The sequence below is a fragment of the Saimiri boliviensis genome, chromosome 14, assembly GCF_048565385.1.
Source record: "Saimiri boliviensis isolate mSaiBol1 chromosome 14, mSaiBol1.pri, whole genome shotgun sequence".
Classification (NCBI taxonomy): domain Eukaryota; kingdom Metazoa; phylum Chordata; class Mammalia; order Primates; family Cebidae; genus Saimiri; species Saimiri boliviensis.
The window spans coordinates 95,099,725-95,121,004 of record NC_133462.1 but is presented as its reverse complement, the minus strand read 5'-3'; the positions used below and the strand labels follow the sequence as shown (position 1 = coordinate 95,121,004).

General features: G+C 40.2%; 1 protein-coding gene across 2 annotated transcripts in view; it reads right to left on the bottom strand.

The window, feature by feature from the left end:
* Nucleotides 1-21,280, bottom strand: part of LOC141581106 (tubulin beta-8 chain-like) — a 537,263-nt gene that overhangs the window by 398,632 nt on the left and 117,351 nt on the right. The window contains exons 10-13 of one of the 2 annotated variants that reach the window (XM_074385517.1): nt 10,017-10,155; nt 8,548-8,615; nt 6,504-6,560; nt 5,139-5,256 (exon numbers count right to left, since the gene is read on the bottom strand). The exons of the other annotated variant lie outside the window; for it this stretch is intronic. Of the exons in view, the coding sequence (XP_074241618.1) occupies nt 5,139-5,256; nt 6,504-6,560; nt 8,548-8,615; nt 10,017-10,079 (306 nt within the window). The 5' untranslated portion in view covers nt 10,080-10,155. The remainder of the gene's footprint in view (nt 1-5,138; nt 5,257-6,503; nt 6,561-8,547; nt 8,616-10,016; nt 10,156-21,280) is intronic. 2 annotated transcript variants of the gene reach the window in all.

The window sequence follows — 21,280 nt, the reverse complement described above, 5'->3', positions numbered from 1 at the left end:
TTATGGACAGGATCAATCAGAACCAGATGCCAACTACTCAAGAAACTTACAGATCAATCAGAACACATGCCATCCAATCAAAATAAACAGCTAAGTGCTAGAGGAGGGGCCTAGAAGCCCCCCTATTACATAAGACATTACCTCATTCATTGCTAAATCATGGGAGACATTCAGAGATCTTAGAAGGGGCAGGAGACTTGGAGTAGCCAAGTCTAATAACCAACATGCATGAAAGGTTTTCGCTGTTTTACTTTGCATAGATGTAACAATACAGTTGTTTATGTCTGCTCCCTCTCCAAACATTGCTGAAGTGTCAGCTAAGCAATAAGAGAAATATAATACCATATTAAGTGACAGAGCAAGAGATGTTAACCAACTTTTGGAAGAAGAAAAATTGCTAGGTGATAGATGACTTTACAGAAAGGAGAAAGGTGTTGCCTAAGTGGAAGCTAAGCAAGATTCCAATGAGAAATAAGCTAACTTATCTTTTAGAATCCTGGAAAATTTTAGACATCGGAGGTGCCAGGTATTTCTGAAGTTATAGGGGGTTAGGGATCATGACACTGAAAATGAAGCATTGCCTAGAAGTCTGTAAAAGGACAACTGGATTCTGTGTCTCTTTCTCTGACTTCATGCAACCAAGTAATTTCCTCTTTTTTATGTCTCAGGAGATAATTAATTTATTCTCTGTAGAAACTGGGTCAAAGAGTGTCAGAATCCAGGTTGTGAAGGCACAGTAAAAGCTGAAGTGAGGTGCCATGCTAGAAACAGCGTTTACTGAGAGTACCACATCCAGTCTCCCTCCCTCACATGAATTCTGAAATGTTTACAGACAGGTTTATCCATCCAGGCCTTTGGAGGGTTTGTCTATGGAGAAAACATTGGTGGGAATGTGCAATGATACAGCTGCTTCATGAAATATTTTGGCATTTTCTTAAATAGTCAAACATACACTTATCATTTGATTCAGCCATTCGACTCCAAAGTTCTGGAAGAAAATATTCTTTCTGAAACTGCTCTCCTTTAACCTTGTAACGTTGTATATGGATGTTCATAGCAGTTCTATTTGTAATAGCCAAAAACTAGGAATGCTTTGAATATCCATCAAGAAATATAGAAAATCTGAGGTGATTATATGTAATGGACTACTACTTAGCAATAACAAGAAATGAATTATTAGTATAAGCAACAATATGGATGAATCTCAAAATATTTTTTCTGGGTGAAACAAAAAACAGGACAAAAAAGGAGTATATTCTGTAGGTATGAAGAATGGGGAATGAGGAAATGTGGGAGCAAAGGATTGCAGAGATACATGAGTAAACTCTGGGAGCTGAAGGATATGTTCATTATTTTTGTTGCAAGGGGTTCACAAGTTTATAAATATGTCAAAACATTATATTCTATGATTTAAATATATATATTTAACTTTTAAATATGCAGTTTTTGAGGATTGAGTATAACTTGATTGTTTGATAGATGAATGATAGCTAGATTGATTGACTGATAGAAATGTAAAGCCAGGAATCCCTCTAGAGACCTTTGCATTTCTAATGCTTGGGTCACCTAACTAAGCTGTTCTCTTTATATCACCTGTGAATGAGAATAACTTCTAGGTCTCGGGCATTCTAATTTTTTAACTTAATTATTATAGAAATCATTTTTGTAGTTATATTTTTATTTGTGCTTTGCTTTTTTTTTTTTTTTTTTTTTTTTTTTTGAGACAGAGTTTCGCTCTTGTTACCCAGGCTGGAGTGCAATGGCGCGATCTCGGCTCACCGCAACCGCCGCCTCCTGGGTTCAGGCAATTCTCCTGCCTCAGCCTCCTGAGTAGCTGGGATTACAGGCACGCGCCACCATGCCCAGCTAATTTTTTTGTATTTTTAGTAGAGACAGGGTTTCACCATGTTGACCAGGATGGTCTCGATCTCTTGACCTTGTGATCCACCCGCCTCGGCCTCCCAAAGTGCTGGGATTACAGGCGTGAGCCACCGCGCCCGGCCCCTGTGCTTTGCTTTAAATGCAAAGCATTCTCAACAATGGACATAAGTATCCAATAACAAACAGCAAGTATTAATGTCTTTTAACATAAAATTTACTGAGAAGTAAAAATACAAAACTTACGAGTACAGAAATGATAGTTCTGCCTGGTTTATTTTATAAATAACCTCAGATCATGCTAAATGGCCAAAGTTACTTTGTCTTCATTTGAATACTTTGATTGTTTTCATGAAGAGTTTCTCTCAATTTAAGACATTTGCTTTATGTCCAATTTAGAGAAGTATATCAAGTACTATATACACTATTTAATAATTCCTGCTGGAAGATAGAAGAACAATTTTATATAGTCATTTGGAAAAGGTTGAAAATATCCCAGTGGATACAGCATAATTCAGTACCTTTACTACTTTATTGATTTTATTTTGAGTAATTTGTCCATGTTGTGCTTTACAAATCATTTTTAATATATACCTGGCATGCTTCTATCTTCATATTATCCCAGTTTTTTTTTTCCACATGCTTTCTAGAATTATAATTTAACTCAGAGGTTCATACTGGCTGCATATCCCAATCACCTGTTAAAATACCAACATCCAGGCTCAACTCACAGATTCTGATTTGTTTCAGGTAGGGCCCTGGCATAAATATTTTTAAAAGCATCCCTGGCAACTCTAATGTGTAGCCAATATTGAGAATCACTGACTATCTTACACACTGTCTATATCAGCATTTTCCAAATGTGCTTGAACGTAAGAATGTTCAAACAAGATACCTCAAAAATCCAAAACAAGACAAATGGCTCTGAATTTCCAAATTTTAGATCCTCAATCAAAATCTCCTGAGTCAGGATCTCCACAGAAGTAAGGAGAATCAAGAGCTTCAGCTTAAGAAGCACTATTTCACAAGACTCCAAAGACATTATAATCAATCCCAGAGGTTGGAAAAGATAAAGAATATATAGACACATTGGGGTCTTTCAATCTCCTGCCTTCTCATACCAACATTCAATGCAGCATCATTTTTAAAACTTTTACCTCCTAAATACATGTGAAATATCTCTACTTACCTCCATTACCCCTCATCACACCTGTCACCTAAGAGCCTAACACCAAACCTCAGTCTACTCCAGTATCTCATTCTCACACCAGGTCACTGGCTTCTACTCTTGCCTGACTCCAACTTGTTTTCTCCATTAGAGCCAGACTTATCATTTGGAACATCAATCTTATCAAGTCACCCAGAGCTTAACATATTGCCCAGAGATCTTATGTAAATACAGTACAAAAGGTTCACACCTTGGTCTGGCTTCCACCTTTTCCCACCTCATTCAGGACTCAGCTCCCTTTACTTCCTATCATCTGGCCAGGATAGCCTTCTTTCCCTCTGTTCATACAGGCTAAGCAAACAGACTGCCACAGGCCATTTGCAGAAGCTCAGTCCTCTGCTTGGAAAGCTCTTCCAGGCCCCCACCCTACAGCTTTATCTAGTTAAAAAGGCCTATGCATTCTTCACAAGTCAGGCAACAGCCAAGCCTTCATCTTCCTCTAGATAAGTCAAATCTTGCAACCTCAGGCTTTTTTAGTAGCATATACCACTCCTTCCTAAAATTGTCCAGAATTACAGCATGCATTCATCTGTGTGACTCCATTTTTGTTTTCCTCCTCTCCCAGCACCTATTTGACTATGAACTCACTGGGAACAGAACACTTTTTCTCTCCGAGACCAAATTGCCTAGGTTCGAATCCTAGCTTACTATTCTAAACATTTTGTGTGCAGATATTAACGCTACGGTAATTATTCTGATAATTTTCTCATTGTCTGAGAACACAAGGACACAGGGAGGGGAGCCCTACACACTGGGGTCCGTTGGGGGGAAATGGGGGAGGAGCGGGGGGTGGGGAAGTGGGAAGAGATAGCATGGGGAGAAATGACAGATACAGGTGAGGGGACGGAAGGCAGCAAACCACACTGCCATGTGTGTACCTATGCAACAATCTTGCATGTTCATCACATGTAGCCCGAAACCTAAAATGCAATAAAATAAAATAAAATAAAAATAAAAATAAAAATAAAAAATTTTCTCATTGTCGTTGTTAGCTTTAGAGCAATTGTTTTTTCAGATCTGTGTAACCGTATTAAACTGAAGCTTCCATATTAATCATGGCAGCAGAATTAGTCAAATGTTTATGTTGTTACACATTTAAGCCCAGAAATTTAAAATACATTTTTAAGAATCAACAGATTTTCATATGCTATATTTCTAACCTTAATAGCATTACAGGGGTGGGGGCGGGGAAGAAAAAGAAAAAAATGGAAACAGCTCAGCAGCAAAGAAAGGTCAAAGCAGCGTTCAAGCAAACAGACTCAGCCCAAGGCCACAACTGTGGCCCAGGCTCGGTAGTCAGTACCACAAGCAGAACACAAGCAGAACGCAGCAAGCAGCAGCTGTGTGGGGCCAGGTCCAAATAGCTGTGTGCTGCTCTCCGCAGGTGTTCCACAGCAAAATTTTGTGTGTTCTTTGTAAACAAGTAACATCCAAAATTGTAATTCTCTGCTAAGGTTTAAGTAACAAATTCTAATAATAATTTCTTTGTTATCTCTGAGGTAACTCTTTTTTTTTTTTTTTTTTTTTTTTTTTTTTTGAGACGGAGTTTCGCTGGATACCCAGGCTGGAGTGCAATGGCGCGATCTCGGCTCACCACAACCTCCGCCTCCTGGGTTCAGGCAATTCTCCTGCCTCAGCCTCCTGAGTAGCTGGGATTACAGGCACGAGCTACCATGCCCAGCTAATGTTTTGTATTTTTAGTAGAGACAGGGTTTCACCATGTTGACCAGGATGGTCTCGATATCTCGACCTCGTGATCCACCCGCCTCGGCCTCCCAAAGTGCTGGGATTACAGGCTTGAGCCACCGCGCCCGGCCCCAACTCTTTTAAAATCTGATTTAAGTAAAGCAGTAGCCTCTAAAGGGGAAGAAATTACATCTAGCCCATGAATTAGTTAAAAAGCAAGTAGAAGCTAAGCATGTAAAACTACACCCTTTAAAGAAAAGCTTTAAACCAAACGGAATTATTATCAGTTAAGTTAAAAAGTAAAACTGTTAAGCCCATTCTCAAAAAGTAAAATGGCCAAACCTACCTGATATTTCCCTGTTGGAAAACTTAAACGTTGTTCAAAAAGCAAAGCTTGCTGCTCCAGTGGCTCTATGCCGGCCTTCCACAGCAGTAATTGTCTATTCAGGCTGGGATTCAGCAGGCTGGTAAAGACGAAAATTTAGAGGGATAGCAGTTTCCAGTTATAATGCACCCTCAAAATGAGCAGGGACAGTTTTAGGTAACATTGAAGCCTTTTCCATTTAAATGCCATTTAAATTTCTAAAGAAACTTAAACAAGCCATCAATAATGCTAATACGAAATGTCATGTTGCTAAGCAGCCTTTTAAAGGGATAACTCATTTAATGGACGATATTAAGGCTCATGATGGCAATGGAGGAAATTTACATAAGGCTACATTATTAGTGCAAACTATGGCAGGATTGAGGGTAAACAATGGGACTGCTGCATTTCCTGGAGCTTGTTTCCATTCTGGAAAAAAGGAACACACCGAAAGGACTGCAGACAAAATCTAAGAACAGGACCTCAGCTGAGGATAACAACAAAAAGTACTAAACCAGGCATTTGCCCTAAGTGTAAAAAAATAAATAAAGAAAAATAATTGGGCTAATCAATGTCATTCAAAATTTAATAAGGAAGGGAACCCGATTCCAACTGGGGCCTATCCTGCTTAAGTTACTCTCTTATCTCTGTACAATGTTTGTCCCCTGCCACCAATAAAAGCGCAGCAGCAAATTTGTGTATCACTCAGAAAGTAAATATTTTACCTGGGGAGCCTCCACGAAAAAATACCAGCAGGAGTTTGTAAGCCCTTACCTACAGAAACAGTGGTTTTGCTTTTAGGAAAACCTAGCCTTAATACTAAAGGGATAAAATTTCATACAGAAGCTATTAATAGTAATTTTACAGGGGAAATGCAAATTGTATGTCATTTTCCAATACTTGCAGTGCTAAACCTAAAAAACGCATAGCACAAATCTTACTTTTACCTTACATCAAATTAGGTCAAAGCAAAGATGAAAGAATTGGAGGATTTGGAAGTACAAAGAAGCAGGGCAAAGCTGCATACTGGATATATCAAATTACAAATAAACACCCAGCATGTAAAGTCACTATTCATAGAAAAAAATTTTAAAGGTTTAGTTAATACTAGCACAAATGTCTCACTTATTTCTGTTCAGCACTGACCCTTTTCTTGGCCTGTATAAAATGCTCACTCTAATACAGTCAGAGTGGGGCAGGCCTCAGAAGTTTATCAACGCAGTCTTATCTTACCATGTAAAGGGCCGGAAGGACAGCCTGGACCCATTCAGTCTATTGTAATTCAGATTCCCATTAACTTGTGGGGAAGAAACTTATTACAGCAGTGGGGAACCAAAGTCTTAATACCTGAACAATCCTATAGCTCCCAAAATCAGCAAATAATGGAGGCCATGGGCTGTGTGCCTGAAATGGGAATAGAAAAAAATTTACAGGGTCTAAAAGAATCTCTAGAAGTTAAGGGACAAAGTTCTCAACATGGTTAGAATATCATTTTTAATGACAGCCATTGTTAAACCTCCAAAACCAATAGCTTGAAAATGGTTAGATAATAAACCAATTTTGATAGAACAATGGCCACTTACAAAAGCTGGAGATTTTTTTAAATGTAGTTGCTAAACAATTAGAAAAAGAACATATAGTTCCCACATTTTTAGCTTAAAACTGTCCTATTTTTGTAATAAAAAGGAAATCTAAAAAATAAAAAATCTTAACAGGTCTTAGAGCAATTAATGCAGCTATACTACTTTTACCCACTATGATTCAAAAAAATTGTCTACTACTAACTATTATTGATTTGAAGGACTTTTTTTTTTTTTTTTAACAATTCCTTTGGCAGAAAAGAACTGTAAGTAATTTGCCTTCACTTTTCCTTTTATACTAATCAAAAACCTGCCTAAAAATATTATTGAAAAGTGCTTCCCCAAGGGATGTTAAACAGTTCCACAGTTTGTCAAACTTATGTGGACACAACTATTAAGCCCACTAGAAAAAAAATTTCCTCAATGTTACATTATTCATTATATAATATTCTTTGTACTGCACCAAATAAAGAGTTACTTATACAATGCTATAACCATTTAAAAAAAGAAATCCATTCAATGTACTAGGTTAATAGTAGCTCCAGATAAAATTCAAGCTACAACTCCTTATTTGTATTTGTGCATGTTGGTAAAAAAACAAAACAAAACAAAACAAAAAAAAAAAAAACACCACTATGTCACTTCAAAAGCTGTTTATCAGAAGAGATAATTTAAAAACTTTAAATAATTTCCAGAAGTTACTTTGAAATATCAATTAGATAAGACCTAGTTTAGCCATTTCAACTTATGCTATGAGTAATTTGTTTTCTATTCTTTGAGAAGATTCCAGTCTGCATAGTCCTCAAGAATTAACTTAAAAAGCTAAAATGGAATTGCAAGTAATTGAAGAAAAAAATTCATAAGGCTCAAGTAAGTAAAATTAATCATAACAAGACTTTAATATTATTATTTTTCCCTATTTAACACTGTCTTACACTCTCTTAGTAATAATCTCTTAGGAGTTATTATTCAAAATCAGGACTTAGTGGAGTGGCTGTTTTTACTTCATAATAGCACTCACACTCTTACTCTGTATTTGGACTGAATTGCAACTTTGATTGGAATGGGGAGGTCTCAAGTTGTAAAAGTGCATGGATTTAATACCATAAGAATAATAGTGCCTCTTATAAAAATTCAAATTCAGCAAGCCTATACTAACAGTGTAACATGGCAAACCTATTTGCCAAGTTTTGTGGGCACTTTAGAAAATCATTATCTAAAAAACAAAAATTTTTCAATTTTTAAAATTAACCAATTGGATTTTATCCAAAATTACTAAGTCAAATCTCATTGAAAATGCAGAAAATGTTTTTACAGATAAAATCTAGTAACAATAAAGCTTCTTATTCAGGATCTAAAAGCAAAGTTATTCAAACTCCTTATACACAATTGGGCCTGGCAGAGGATCCAGGGAATGGTATAGCCAGAATGGACAACTGGACCTTTGAATCTAGGCCACACATAGGCAGACTAACAAGTGATGGTGCAACCAAGCTCAGGCAGCTTTATGTAAGGGTACCTGCTAGTTAGGAACATGCACCCCACCCCAGGCCCCAATCCCAGGCCACCTGCCTGCACTGGGCATTGTCTCATCTTGGCAGAAAGGTGTGGGGGTGATGATCAGGTAGTATGTCCCTGGGTCTCAGGCCTCAGAAGTTTAGGAACTGGGCAGTCACTGGGCAGGGGAAGGGGCCCAGGGACCCCTTGTGTGCATTTGCCCATGGAATGTGTTCCTACCCCAGCTTCTCAGCCCTCACTAGAAGAGTCCAGGGCTTCCACCTGCTCTATGTTTCCAGCTCTGATCCACTCACCTGGTGACTCTGAAGGCTTCCTGACTCCAGCCTGGGGCCTCCTCTGTTAGATGGGGGTTCCAGGTTTCCTGCAGAGAGAGGCCAACCCTTGGAGGTTGAACCTGGAACTCTTTTTTTTTTAGATGGAGTCCCACACAGTCAGTGGTGCAATCTTGGCTCACTGAAATCTCCACCTCCTGGGTTCAAGCGATTTTCCTGCATCAGCCGCCAGTATAGCTGGGACTACAGGTGTATGCCACTATATCCAGCTATTTTTTTGTATTTTTAGGAGAGACGGGGTTTCCCCATATTGGCCAGAAGGGTCTCAATCTCCTGACCTTGTGATCCGCCCGCCTCAGCCTCCCAAAGTGCTGGGATTACAGGCATGAGCCACTGCTACCGGCCCTTAGTTCTTAAAGTATAATTTTTTTCTCTCTCCAGTCTCCCATTTTTACTAAAGAAAAATCATGAAATGACCAAATGTCTCTATTATACCTGGCCTGAATATTTGTATAAAGTATAGCAAGAATAATTTTTTTTTTTTTTTTTTTTTGAGACGGAGTTTCGCTCTTGTTACCCAGGCTGGAGTGCAATGGCACGATCTCGGCTCACCGCAACCTCCGCCTCCTGGGTTCAGGTAATTCTCCTGCCTCAGCCTCCTGAGTAGCTGGGATTATAGGCACGTGCCACCATGCCCAGTTAATTTTTTGTATTTTTAGTAGAGACGGGGTTTCACCATGTTGACTAGGTTGGTCTCGATCTCTCGACCTTGTGATCCACCCGCCTCGGCCTCCCAAAGTGCTGGGATTACAGGCATGAGCCACTGCTACCGGCCCTTAGTTCTTAAAGTATAATTTTTTTCTCTCTCCAGTCTCCCATTTTTACTAAAGAAAAATCATGAAATGACCAAATGTCTCTATTATACCTGGCCTGAATATTTGTATAAAGTATAGCAAGAATAATTTTTTTTTTTTTTTTTTTTTTTTGAGACGGAGTTTCGCTCTTGTTACCCAGGCTGGAGTGCAATGGCACGATCTCGGCTCACCGCAACCTCCGCCTCCTGGGTTCAGGTAATTCTCCTGCCTCAGCCTCCTGAGTAGCTGGGATTATAGGCACGTGCCACCATGCCCAGTTAATTTTTTGTATTTTTAGTAGAGACGGGGTTTCACCATGTTGACTAGGTTGGTCTCGATCTCTCGACCTTGTGATCCACCCGCCTCGGCCTCCCAAAGTGCTGGGATTACAGGCTTGAGCCACCGCGCCCAGCAAGAATAATTATTTTTACATAGGTTTTCAAAATCGGATTTCATAAAACTTGGTTTCATAAAGTGAATCTCAGATAAGACTTTTTAAATCTGAGCCCAGCTATGGGTCTGTCCCCTCAAATAACTACGTGAGCTGCATAAATTTCTCTTTTGAGGTCACAGGATAACTTGGGTCTCATAAGCCCGTCAGGAAGTGACATTATTTACTTACCACAAGTTACTTACAGGGAATGTGTAGACAAGGTATGAAGCCAGTTTTCCCAAAGGGTTTTTATTGACTCCATACATCAAGTTTGATTCCTTAGGGAAAGCATGCCATTCCAGTCAAAGCCTTGCCAAAATAACTAATCTCTCCAATTGTGACCTGTTGCAGAAGAAAACATTCTTTTGCACTTATGCAAATTATATTTCCATAAGTTAAGAATATTCACGGCCGGGCGCGGTGGCTCAAGCCTGTAATCCCAGTACTTTGGGAGGCCGAGACGGGTGGATCACGAGGTCAACAGATCGAGACTATCCTGGTCAACATGGTGAAACCCCGTCTCTACTAAAAATGCAAAAAAAATTAGCTGGGCATGGTGGCACGTGCCTGTAATCCCAGCTACTGAGGAGGCTGAGGCTGGAGAATTGCTTGAACCCAGGAGGCGGAGGTTGCGGTGAGCCGAGATCGTGCCATTGCACTCCAGCCTGGGTAACAAGAGCAAAACTCTGTCTCAAAAAAAAAAAAAAGGAATATTCAAAAATAGATTCTAAATTCTGGAGAAAACAGATAGAGAGAAACAAATATGCTCCTAATTTTGTTTACTCAATTGGAGTATATTTTACTCAATTGCTAAAAGCTTTAAATAGCTCAAAATAAGCTTCCTGAACTCTGAAAAACAAAACAAAGGATCAGTAATATTTTAAGCAAAGCCAAAAAGATTAATTCAGTCTATATTAGTTCACTCCATGCAGTTATCTCCTGTTCTGCTTTATATTCTTGAACATTTCAGGTCTCCATGAGAGTCCTGAAAGTTTTTTCTTTATGCTAATGACAAAATTTCCAAAGTTATCAGAAATCTGCATTTAAGAGCACCTGTCAATGTCCTATAGCAGATTATAAATCACCTTTCAAAGAGGATTAAAACAAGACAACAAATGTCTGTGGATGACAAAGAAGTCTTAGGATAACATATTTATGCAAATACAGTCCAAGGAAAATGAAACACCATTTCACATTTGGCAATGCTTTCTTTTTTTTCCTGAGATAGAGTTTTGTTCTTTTTTTTTTCTTTTTTTTTTTTTGAGATGGAGTTTCGCTCTTGTTACCCAAGCTGGAGTGCAATGGCGCGATCTTGGCTCACTGCAATCTCCGCCTCCTGGGTTCAGGCAATTCTCCTGCCTCAGCCTCCTGAGTAGCTGGGATTACAGGCACACGCCACCATGCCCAGCTAATTTTTGGTATTTTTAGTAGAGATGTGGTTTCACCATGTTGACCAGGATGGTCTCGATCTCTTGACCTCGTGATCCACCCACCTTGGCCTCCCAAAGTGCTGGGATTACAAGCGTAAGCCACCACGCCTGGCTGAGTTTTGTTCTTGTTGCCCAGACTGGAGTGCAATGCTGCAATCTCTGCTCACTGAAACCTTCACCTCCTGGGTTCAAGTGATTCTCCAGCCTCAGCTTCCTGAGTAGCTGGGATTATAGGTGCTTGCCACAATACCTGGCTAACTTTTAGTATTTTTAGTAGAGATGAGGTTTCACCATATTGGCCAAGCTGATCTCTAACTCCTGACATCAGATGATCCACCCTCCCTCGCCTCCCAAAGTGCTGGGATTACAGATGGGAGTCACTGTATCTGACCTGACAATGCTTTCTGACAGTTCTTCCTCTATGGTTTTTATACCAAATAAGCCAAATGTCGTTTATGTACTTTAGGGGATATAATATCTAAAAGATATGGATGTAAGAAAAATAAATAATTTATAATTTGATTTTTACAAGTTTGTCAGATATCAAATCCCAGGTTATCTTAAGTCACTCATTAACCAAAGTGATAACTCAAAAATTGTAAAAAGGCAAAAACCTTTACTCATTAATAGAGGGATGACTTCACTTTCCAAATAATATATTTTTTTCCCTTTCCTGTTGCTCCAGTTTATTCAAAAGGTCAGACAAAAATCTTTCATTCTTAAAATAATACATGAAAATCTTGTTCACAGGGAAAAGCTAAATCTCACCTTTATATTAGTGCATTATTCATATCAAACCTTTTTTTTTTTTTTTTTTTTTTGAGACGGAGTTTCACTCTTGTTACCCAAGCTGGAGTGCAAGGGCGTGATCTCAGCTCACTGCAACCTCTGCCTCCTCAGTTCAGGCAATTCTCCTGCATCAGCCTCCTGAGTAGCTGGGACCACAGGCACGTGCCACCATGCCCAGCTAATTTTTTTGTATTTTAGTAGAGACGGGGTTTCACCATGCTGACCAGGATGGTCTCGATCTCTTGACCTCGTGATCCACCCGCCTCGGCCTCCCAAAGTGCTGGGATTACAGGCATGAGCCACTGTGCCCGGCCAAACCTAATTCTTAATAAAAATTTATTGAACCTCCTTCATGACAAGAAACTGAAGCACTACAAAGAGGTTTTGAAACTTGGAGTGAATGACAGTATGTTTCAGTAACGCTTCATCTACCCAAGGGTAAACAATCAAATCTCTTCTCGACTGTTATCTAGAGAGGGCATCCAAGATGGCCAATTAGGAGCAGCTCAGGATTGCAGCTCTCAGCAAAAGCATGGAGGGTGAGTGGATGCTGCATTTCCAGATGTATTTTTATTGCCCACAGACCAGGAGATTCCCAAGCGGAGGAGCCCCATGGGTGGCCAGCATGCCTGGTTTGGCCCCCGCAGTTGTTTTGGCCTGCATGGCTGTTTTTGCCAGTGCAACTCTTTTGCTGGTGCCCTGGCATGGCGGTTCTCCATACAAAATACACAGGTCCGGATGCCATGTTAGCTGGTGATTGGAGCTCTGGGAAGGCAAAGTCGCCCATTCATCTGATTAAAAAGGGTACTGAAACAGGGAGCCAGGTCAGGAGAGTCTCAGGCAAAAAAGCACCATGAATCTCAGTGCCACTATTTCAGCTGGCGCAGTGGGTCACCACACGGGAAATCACACAGATCCTGGCGCCTTTTCAACAGGTGACTGGAACACCTGGGAGACAGTCGACCGTTAACTAAAAAAAAAAAAAAAAAAAAATATTTTAAGGGACTCTGAGGCAGGGAGCCAGGTGATCAGGCTCAGCTGGTCCCACCTCCACACACACACAAAAAAAGCAACCCAAAACACTCTGGATTGAGAGTTTCACAGCAAGCACAGCTGAACCTGGGAAGGTCCAGCTCTGTGGGGGAGGGGCATCTGCCATTACTGAGGCAGTCCACCACTACGGAGGTAGTTTGCCATTCCTGAGGCAGTCCACCATCACAGAGAGAGTCGGCCATTATAGAGGTGGGCCACCAATGCCAAGGAAGTTCTAACTACACCCATAGAAACAGGACTGCAGGGAAGTTCACACGGCAGCTGGGCAGAGCCCACAGCAGCTCAGCAAAGCCTCGGCAGGCAGACAGTGACAAGGCTGCCTCCTCCCTGGGTAGGGCAGCCCTGAAAAAAAGCCAGCAGCACAACAGAAACTCATAAATAAAGCCCTAACTCCTTGGGACAAAGAACCTGGGAAGAAAAAAAAAGGGTGAGGTTTATGAGTTCTGCTGCAGCAGACTTAAATGTACCTGCCTAGCAGCTCTGAATGAACAGTGGAGCTCACAGCTCAGCACTTGAGTTCCTATAAAGGAAAGACTGTCTCCTCAAGCAGCTCCCTGACCCCGGTATATGCCAAGAGTCACCTCATAAAGGAGAGATAAGACTGACATCTGGCAAGTATCCTTCTGGGACAAAGATAGCAGAAAAAGAAACTGGCAGCAACCCTTACTGTTCTGCAGCTGCTGCAGGTGACCCCCAGGCAAGCAGAGCCTGGAGTGGACCTCAGCAGTCCTACAGCAGAGAAGGCAGACTGTTAGAAGGAAAACTAAGAAACAGAAAGAAATAACTTCATTATCAACAAATGGGATATCCACTCAGAGACCCAATCTGAAAGTCAACAGCTACAAAGACAACAGGTGGATATATCCACAAAGATGGGAAGAAGCCAGTGCAAAAAGGATGAAAACACCCAAAACCAGAATGCCTCTCCTCCTACAAAGGATCACAACTCCTCACCAGCAAGGGAACAAGGCTGGATGAGGAGAATACATATGATGAATTGACAGAATCAGGCTTCAGAAGGTGGGTAATTAGAAAGTTCTGTGAGCTAAAAGAACATGTTCTAACTCAATGCAAAGAAACTAAGAACTTTGAAAAAAGATTTGACGAAATGCTAACAAGAATAAACAACTTAGGAATATAAGTGAATAGATGGAGCTGAAAAACACAACAAGAGAATTTCACGAAGCATACACAAGTTTCAACAGCCGAATTGACCAAGCAGAAGAAAGGATATCAGAGGTTGAAGATCAACTCAAAGAAATAAAATGAGAAGACAAGATTAGAGAAAAAAGGGTAGAAAGGAATGAACAAAGTCTCCAAAAAATATGGGACTATGTGAAAAGACCTAATCTACATTTGATAGGTGTACCTGAATGTGATGGAGAGAATGAATCCAAGCTGGAAAATACTCTTTAGGCTATTATCCAGGAAAACTTCCCCAACCTAGCAAGGCAGGCCAATATCCAAATCCAGGAAATACATAGAACACCACAAAGATATTCCTCAAGAAGAGCAACCCCAAGGCACATAATCATCAGATTCACAAGGGCTGAAATGAAGGGGAAAATGCTAAGGGCAGCCAGAGAGAAAGGTCGGGTTACCCACAAAGGGAAGCCCATCAGACTCACAGCACATCTCTCAGCAGAAACCATACAAGCCAGAAGAGAGTGGGGGCCAATATTCAACATCCTTAAAGAAAAGAATTTTCAACCCAGAATTTCATATCCAGCCAAACTAAGCTTCATAAGTGAAGAAAAAATAAAATCCTTTGTGAACAAGCAAGTACTCAGAGATTTCATCACCACCAGGCCTGCTTTACAAGAGGTCCTGAAGGAGGCACTGAACATAGAAAAGAACCACCAGTACCAGCCACTCCAAAAACATACCAAAGACTAAAGAGCATCAACACAATGAAGAATCTGCATCAACTAACAGGCAAAACAGCCAGCTAGCATCAAAATGGCAGGATCAAATTCACACATAACAATATTAACCCTAAATGTAAATGGGCTAAATGCTCCAATCAAAAGACACAGACTGGTAAACTGGATAAAAAACCAAAACCAATTGGTGTGCTGTATCCAGGAAACCAATCTCACATGTAAGGATACACAAAGTCTCAAAATAAAGGGACAGCAGAATATTTACCAAGCAAATGGAGAGCAAAAAAAAAAAAAAAAAGCAGGAGTTGCAATTCTCATCTGATAAAATAGGCTTTAAACCAACAAAGATCAAAAGAGACAAAGAAGGACATTACATAATGGTAAAAGGATCAATGCAACAAGAAGAGCTAATGATCCTAAATATATATGCACCCAACACAGGAGCACCCAGATACATAAGGCAAGTTGTTAATGACTTACAAGGAGACTTAGACTTCCACACTATAATAGTGGGAGACTTTAAGACCCCATTGTCAATATTAGACAGATCAATGAGACAGAAAATTAATAAGGATATCCAGGACTTGAACTCAGACCTGGACCAAGCAAACCTAATAGACGTTTACAGAATGCTCCACCCCAAATCCAAAAAATATACATTTTTCTCAGCAACACATTGCACCTACTCTAAAATTGACCAAATAATTGGAAGTAAATCACCCTCAGCAAATGCAAAAGAACGGAAATCATAACAAACAGTCTTTCAGATCACAGTGCAATCAGGTTAGAACCCAGAATGTAGAAACTAACAGAACCACACAGCTTCATGGAAACTGAACAACTGGCTCTTGAATGTTGACTGGATAAACAATGAAATGAAGGCAGAAATAAAAATGTTCTTTGAAACCAATGAGAACAAAGACACAACATACCAGAATCTCTGGGACACATTTAAAGCAGTCTCTAGAGGAAAATATATAGCAATAAGTGCCCATATGAGAAGCAAGGAGAGATCTAAAATTGACACCCTATAGTCAAAATTGAAAAAGCTAGAGGAGCAAGCTCAAAAAAAACTCAAAACCTAGCAGAAGACAAGAAATAACTAAGATCAGAGCAGAATCGAAGGAGATAGAGACACAAAATACCCTTCATAAAATCAACAAATTTAGGAGTTGGTTTCTCAAAAACATCAGCAAAATAGACCACTAGCCAGATTAATAAAAAAGAAGAGAGAATAATCAAATAAATTCAATAAAAAAAGATAAAGGGGATATTATCACAGATTCCACAGAAATACAAACCATCATCAGAGATTATTACAAACAACTCTATGCACAAAAACTAGTAAACCTGAAAGAAATGGATAAATTCCTGGACACTTGCATCCTCCCAAGCCGAAAGCAGGAAGAAGTCAAAACCCTGAAGAGACCAATAACAAGATCTGAAGTTGAAGCAGCAATTAAGAGCCTACAACCCAAAAAAAGTCCAGGTCCAGATGGATTCACAGCTGAATTCTATCAGACATACAAAGAGGAGCTGGTATCTAATTCCTTCTGAAACTATACTAAGCTATGCAAAAAGAGGGAATCCTTCCCAAATCATTTTATGAGATCAACATCATCCTGATACCAAAACCCAGCAGAGACTCAGCAAGAAAAGAAAACTTCATGTAATTCCAGCACTTTGGGAGGCTGAGGCGGGTGGATCACGAGGTCAAGAGATCGAGACCATCCTGATCAACATAGTGAAACCCCGTCTCTACTAAAAATACAAAAAATAAGCTGGGCATGGTGGCACATGCCTGTAATCCCAGCTACTCAGGAGGCTGAGGCAGGAGAATTGCCTGAACCCGGGAGGCAGAGGTTGCGGTGAGCCGAGATCACGCCATTGCACTCCAGGCTGGGTAACAAGAGTGAAACTCCGTCTCAAAAAAAAAAAAAAAAAGAAAAAGAAAAAAGAAGAAAACTTCAGGCCAATATCCATGATGAACATAGATGCAAAAATCTTCAATAAAATATTATCAAACCAATTGCAACAGCACATCAAAAAGCTTATCCGGCTGGGCGCGGTGGCTCAAGCCTGTAATCCCAGCACTTTGGGAGGCCGAGGCGGGTGGATCACGAGGTCAAGAGATCGAGACCATCCTGGTCATCATGGTGAAACCGCATCTCTATTAAAAATACAAAAAATTAGCTGGGCATGGTGGCACGTGCCTGTAATCCCAGCTACTCAGGAGGCTGAGGCAGGAGAATTGCCTGAACCCAGGAGGTGGAGGTTGTGGTGAGTCGAGATCGTGCCATTGCATTCCAGCCTGGGTAACAAGGGCGAAAACTCTGTCTCAAAAAAAAAAAAAAAAGCTTATCCACCACGATCAAGTAGGATTCATCCTGGGGATGCAAGGCTGATTCAATATATGCAAGTCTATACACATAATTTACCACATAAACAGAACCAAGACAAAAACCACATGATTATCTCAATTGATGCAGAAAAGGCCTTTAACAAAATTCAACAGGCCTTTATGCTAAAAACCCTGAATAAACTAGGTATTGATGGAATGTATCTCAAAATAGTAAAAGCTATTGACGACAAACCAACAGCCAATATCATACTGAATGGGCAAAAACTGGAAGCATTCCCTTTGAAATTTGGCACCAGACAAGGATGGCCTCTCTCACCACTCCTATTCAATATAGTATTGGAAGTTCTAGCCAGAGCAATCAGTCAAGAAAAAGAAATAAAGGGTATTCAACTAGGAAAGGAGGAAGTCAAATTGTCTCTATTTGCAGATGACATGATTGTATATCTAGAGGACCCCATCGTCTCAGCCCAAAATCTCCTGAAACTGATAAGCAACTTCAGCAAAATCTCAGGAAACAAAATCAATGTGCATAAATCACAAGCATTCCTATACACCAATAACAGACTGAAAGAGAGCCAAATCAAGAACGAACTGCCATTCACAATTGCTACAAAGAGAATAAAATACCTAGGAATATAACTAACGAGGAACATAAAGGACCTCTTCAAGGAGAACTACAAGCCACTGCTCAGTGAAATAAGAGCGGACACAAACAGATAGAGGAACATTCCATGTTCATGGTTAGGAAGAATCAACATCGTGAAAATGGCCATACTGCCCAAAGTAATTTACAGATTCAATGCTATCCCCATCAAGCTACCAGTGACCTTCTTCACAGAACTGGAAAAAACCACCTTAAACTTCACATGGAACCAAAAGAGAGCCCGCATAGCCAAGTCAATTCTAAGCACAAAGAACAAAGCAGTAGGCATCACAGTACCGGACTTCAAACTATACTACAAGGCTATAGTAATCAAAACAGCATGGTACTGGTACCAAAACAGAGATATAGAACAATGGAACAGAACAGAGGCCTCGGAGGCAACACAACATATCTACAACCATCCGATCTTTGACAAACCTGACAAAAGCAAGCAATGGGGAAAAGATTCCCTGTTTAATAAATGGTATTGGGAAAACTGGCTAGCCATGTGCAGAAAGCAGAAACTGGACCCCTTCCTGACACCTTACACTAATAATAACTCCAGATGGATAAAAGACTTAAACAGAAGACCTAATACCATAAAAACTGTAGAAGAAAACCTAGGCAAAACCATCCAGGACATAGGCGTAGGCAAGGACTTCATGACCAAAACACCAAAAGTATTGGCAACAGAAACTAAAACAGATAAATGGTACCTAATCAAACTCCACAGCTTCTGTATGGCAAAAGAAACAGTCATTAGAGTGAATCATCAACCAACAGAATGGGAAAAAATTTTTGCAATCTACCCATCTGACAAAGGGCTAATATCCAGAATCTACAAAGAACTAAAACAGATTCACAAGAAAAAAACAAGCCCATTCAAAAGTGGGTAAATGATATGAACAGACTCTTTTCAAAAGAAGATGTACAGGAGGCCAACAAACAGATGAAAAAATGCTCATCATCACTGGTCATTAGAGAAATGCAAATCAAAACTACATTGAGATACCATCTCATGCCAGTTAGAATGGCGATCATTAAAAAATCTGGAGACAACAGATGCTGGAGAGGATGTTGAGAAATAGGAACACTTTTACACTGTTGGTGGGAGTGTAAACTAGTTCAACCACTGTGGAAGACAGTGTGGCGATTCCTCAAGGACCTAGACATAGAAATTCCATTTGACCCAGCAATCCCATTACTGGATATATATCCAAAGGATTATAAATCATTCTACTATAAGGACACATGCACACGAATGTTCATTGCAGCACTGTTTACAATAGCAAAGACCTGGAACCAACCCAAATGCCCATCGATGATAGACTGGACAGGGAAAATGTGGCACATATACACCATGGAATATTATGCAGCCATCAAAAACGATGAGTTCGTGTCCTTTGTAGGGACATGGATGAACCTGGAAACCATCATTCTCAGCAAACTGACACAAGAGCAGAAAGTCAAACACCGCAAGTTCTCACTCATAGGCAGGTGTTGAACAATGAGAACACATGGACACAGGGAGGGCAGCATTACACACTGGGGCCTGTTGGGGGGAAAAGGGGAGGGACAGCATAGGGTGGGGAATTAGGGAGAGATAGCATGGGGAGAAATGCCAGATATAGGTAATAGGGAGGAAGGCAGCAAATCACACTCCCACGTGTGTACCTATGCAACAATATTGCATGTTCTTCACATGTACTCCAAAACCTAAAATGCAATAAAATTTTTAAAAAATCTGGAGACTAGGCCGGGCGCGGTGGCTCAAGCCTGTAATCCCAGCACTTTGGGAGGCCGAGGCGGGTGGATCACGAGGTCGAGAGATCGAGACCATCCTGGTCAACATGGTGAAACCCCGTCTCTACTAAAAATACAAAAAATTAGCTGGGCATGGTGGCGTGTGCCTGTAATCCCAGCTACTCAGGAGGCTGAGGCAGGAGAATTGCCTGAACCCAGGAGGCGGAGGTTGCGGTGAGCCAAGATCGTGCCATTGCACTCCAGCCTGGGTAACAAGAGCAAAACTCCGTCTCAAAAAAAAAAAAAAAAAAAAAAAAATCTGGAGACTACAGATGCTGGAGAGGATGTGGAGAAATAGGAACACTTTTACACTGTTGGTGGGAGTGTCAATTAGTTCAACCATTGTGGAAGACAGTGTGGTGATTCCTCAAGGACCTAGAAATAGAAATTTCATTTGATTCAGCAATCCCGTTACCACGTATATATCCAAAGGATTATAAATCGTTCTACTATAAGAACACATGCACACCGATGTTCATTTCAGCACTGTTTACAATAGCAAAGACTTGGAACCAACCCAAACACCCATCGATGATAGACTGAACAAAGAAAATGTGGCACATATACACCATGGAATACTATGCAGCCATTAAAAATGATGAGTTCGTGTCCTTTGCAGGGACATGGATGAACCTGGAAAACATAATTCTCAGCAAGCTGACACAAGAACAAAAAATCAAACACCACCTGTTCTCATTCATAGACAGGTGTTGAACAATGAGAGCACATGGACACAGGGAGGGAAGCATCACATACTGGGGTCTGTCAGGGTAAATAGAGGAGGGACAGTGGGGATTGGGGAGTTGGGAGGGACAGCATGGGGAGAAATGCCAGATATAGGTGATGGGGAGGAAGGCAGCAAATCACACTGCCATGTGTGTACCTATGCAACAATCTTGCATGTTCTTCTCATGTACCCCAAAACCTAAAATGCAATTAAAAAAAGGAAAAAAAAATTCTCTAAAAGTCCTACTAATAATAATGTCTAGTTTGTGGGGTTTATCAAAAAGGAAGACTAAAACATTGGATTCTCATCCACCTTAGAACAGAAGAGAACTTCTTCAACCTAATAAAGGGCATCTCAAGAAACCCTATATCAAACATCATATTTAATGACAAAAAAATCAAATGCTTTTCTCTTAATGTCAGAAACAAGACAGGCATTTCCACTGTCACCAGAATTTATAATTATACTGAAGAACTGAAGGTTCCACCTTGTATAATGAGGTCAATCATTGAATAAATAATCTTGGAAATGAAGAAATAAAACATTCTCTTCATAGATGACATGATTTGTACTTGGAAAATACCAAAGACTCTGCAAAAAATTAATGAAACTATTTGTTGAGTTTAGCAAAGTTTTAGGATGCAAGGTCAATATACAAAAATTAATTATAGTTCTATATACTATACTATAAAATTCTGTTCTATAAAATTAATTGTAGCTTTATATACTATAAAATCTGATTTCCAATTGTTCATAATTAGTACGTTCACAATTAGT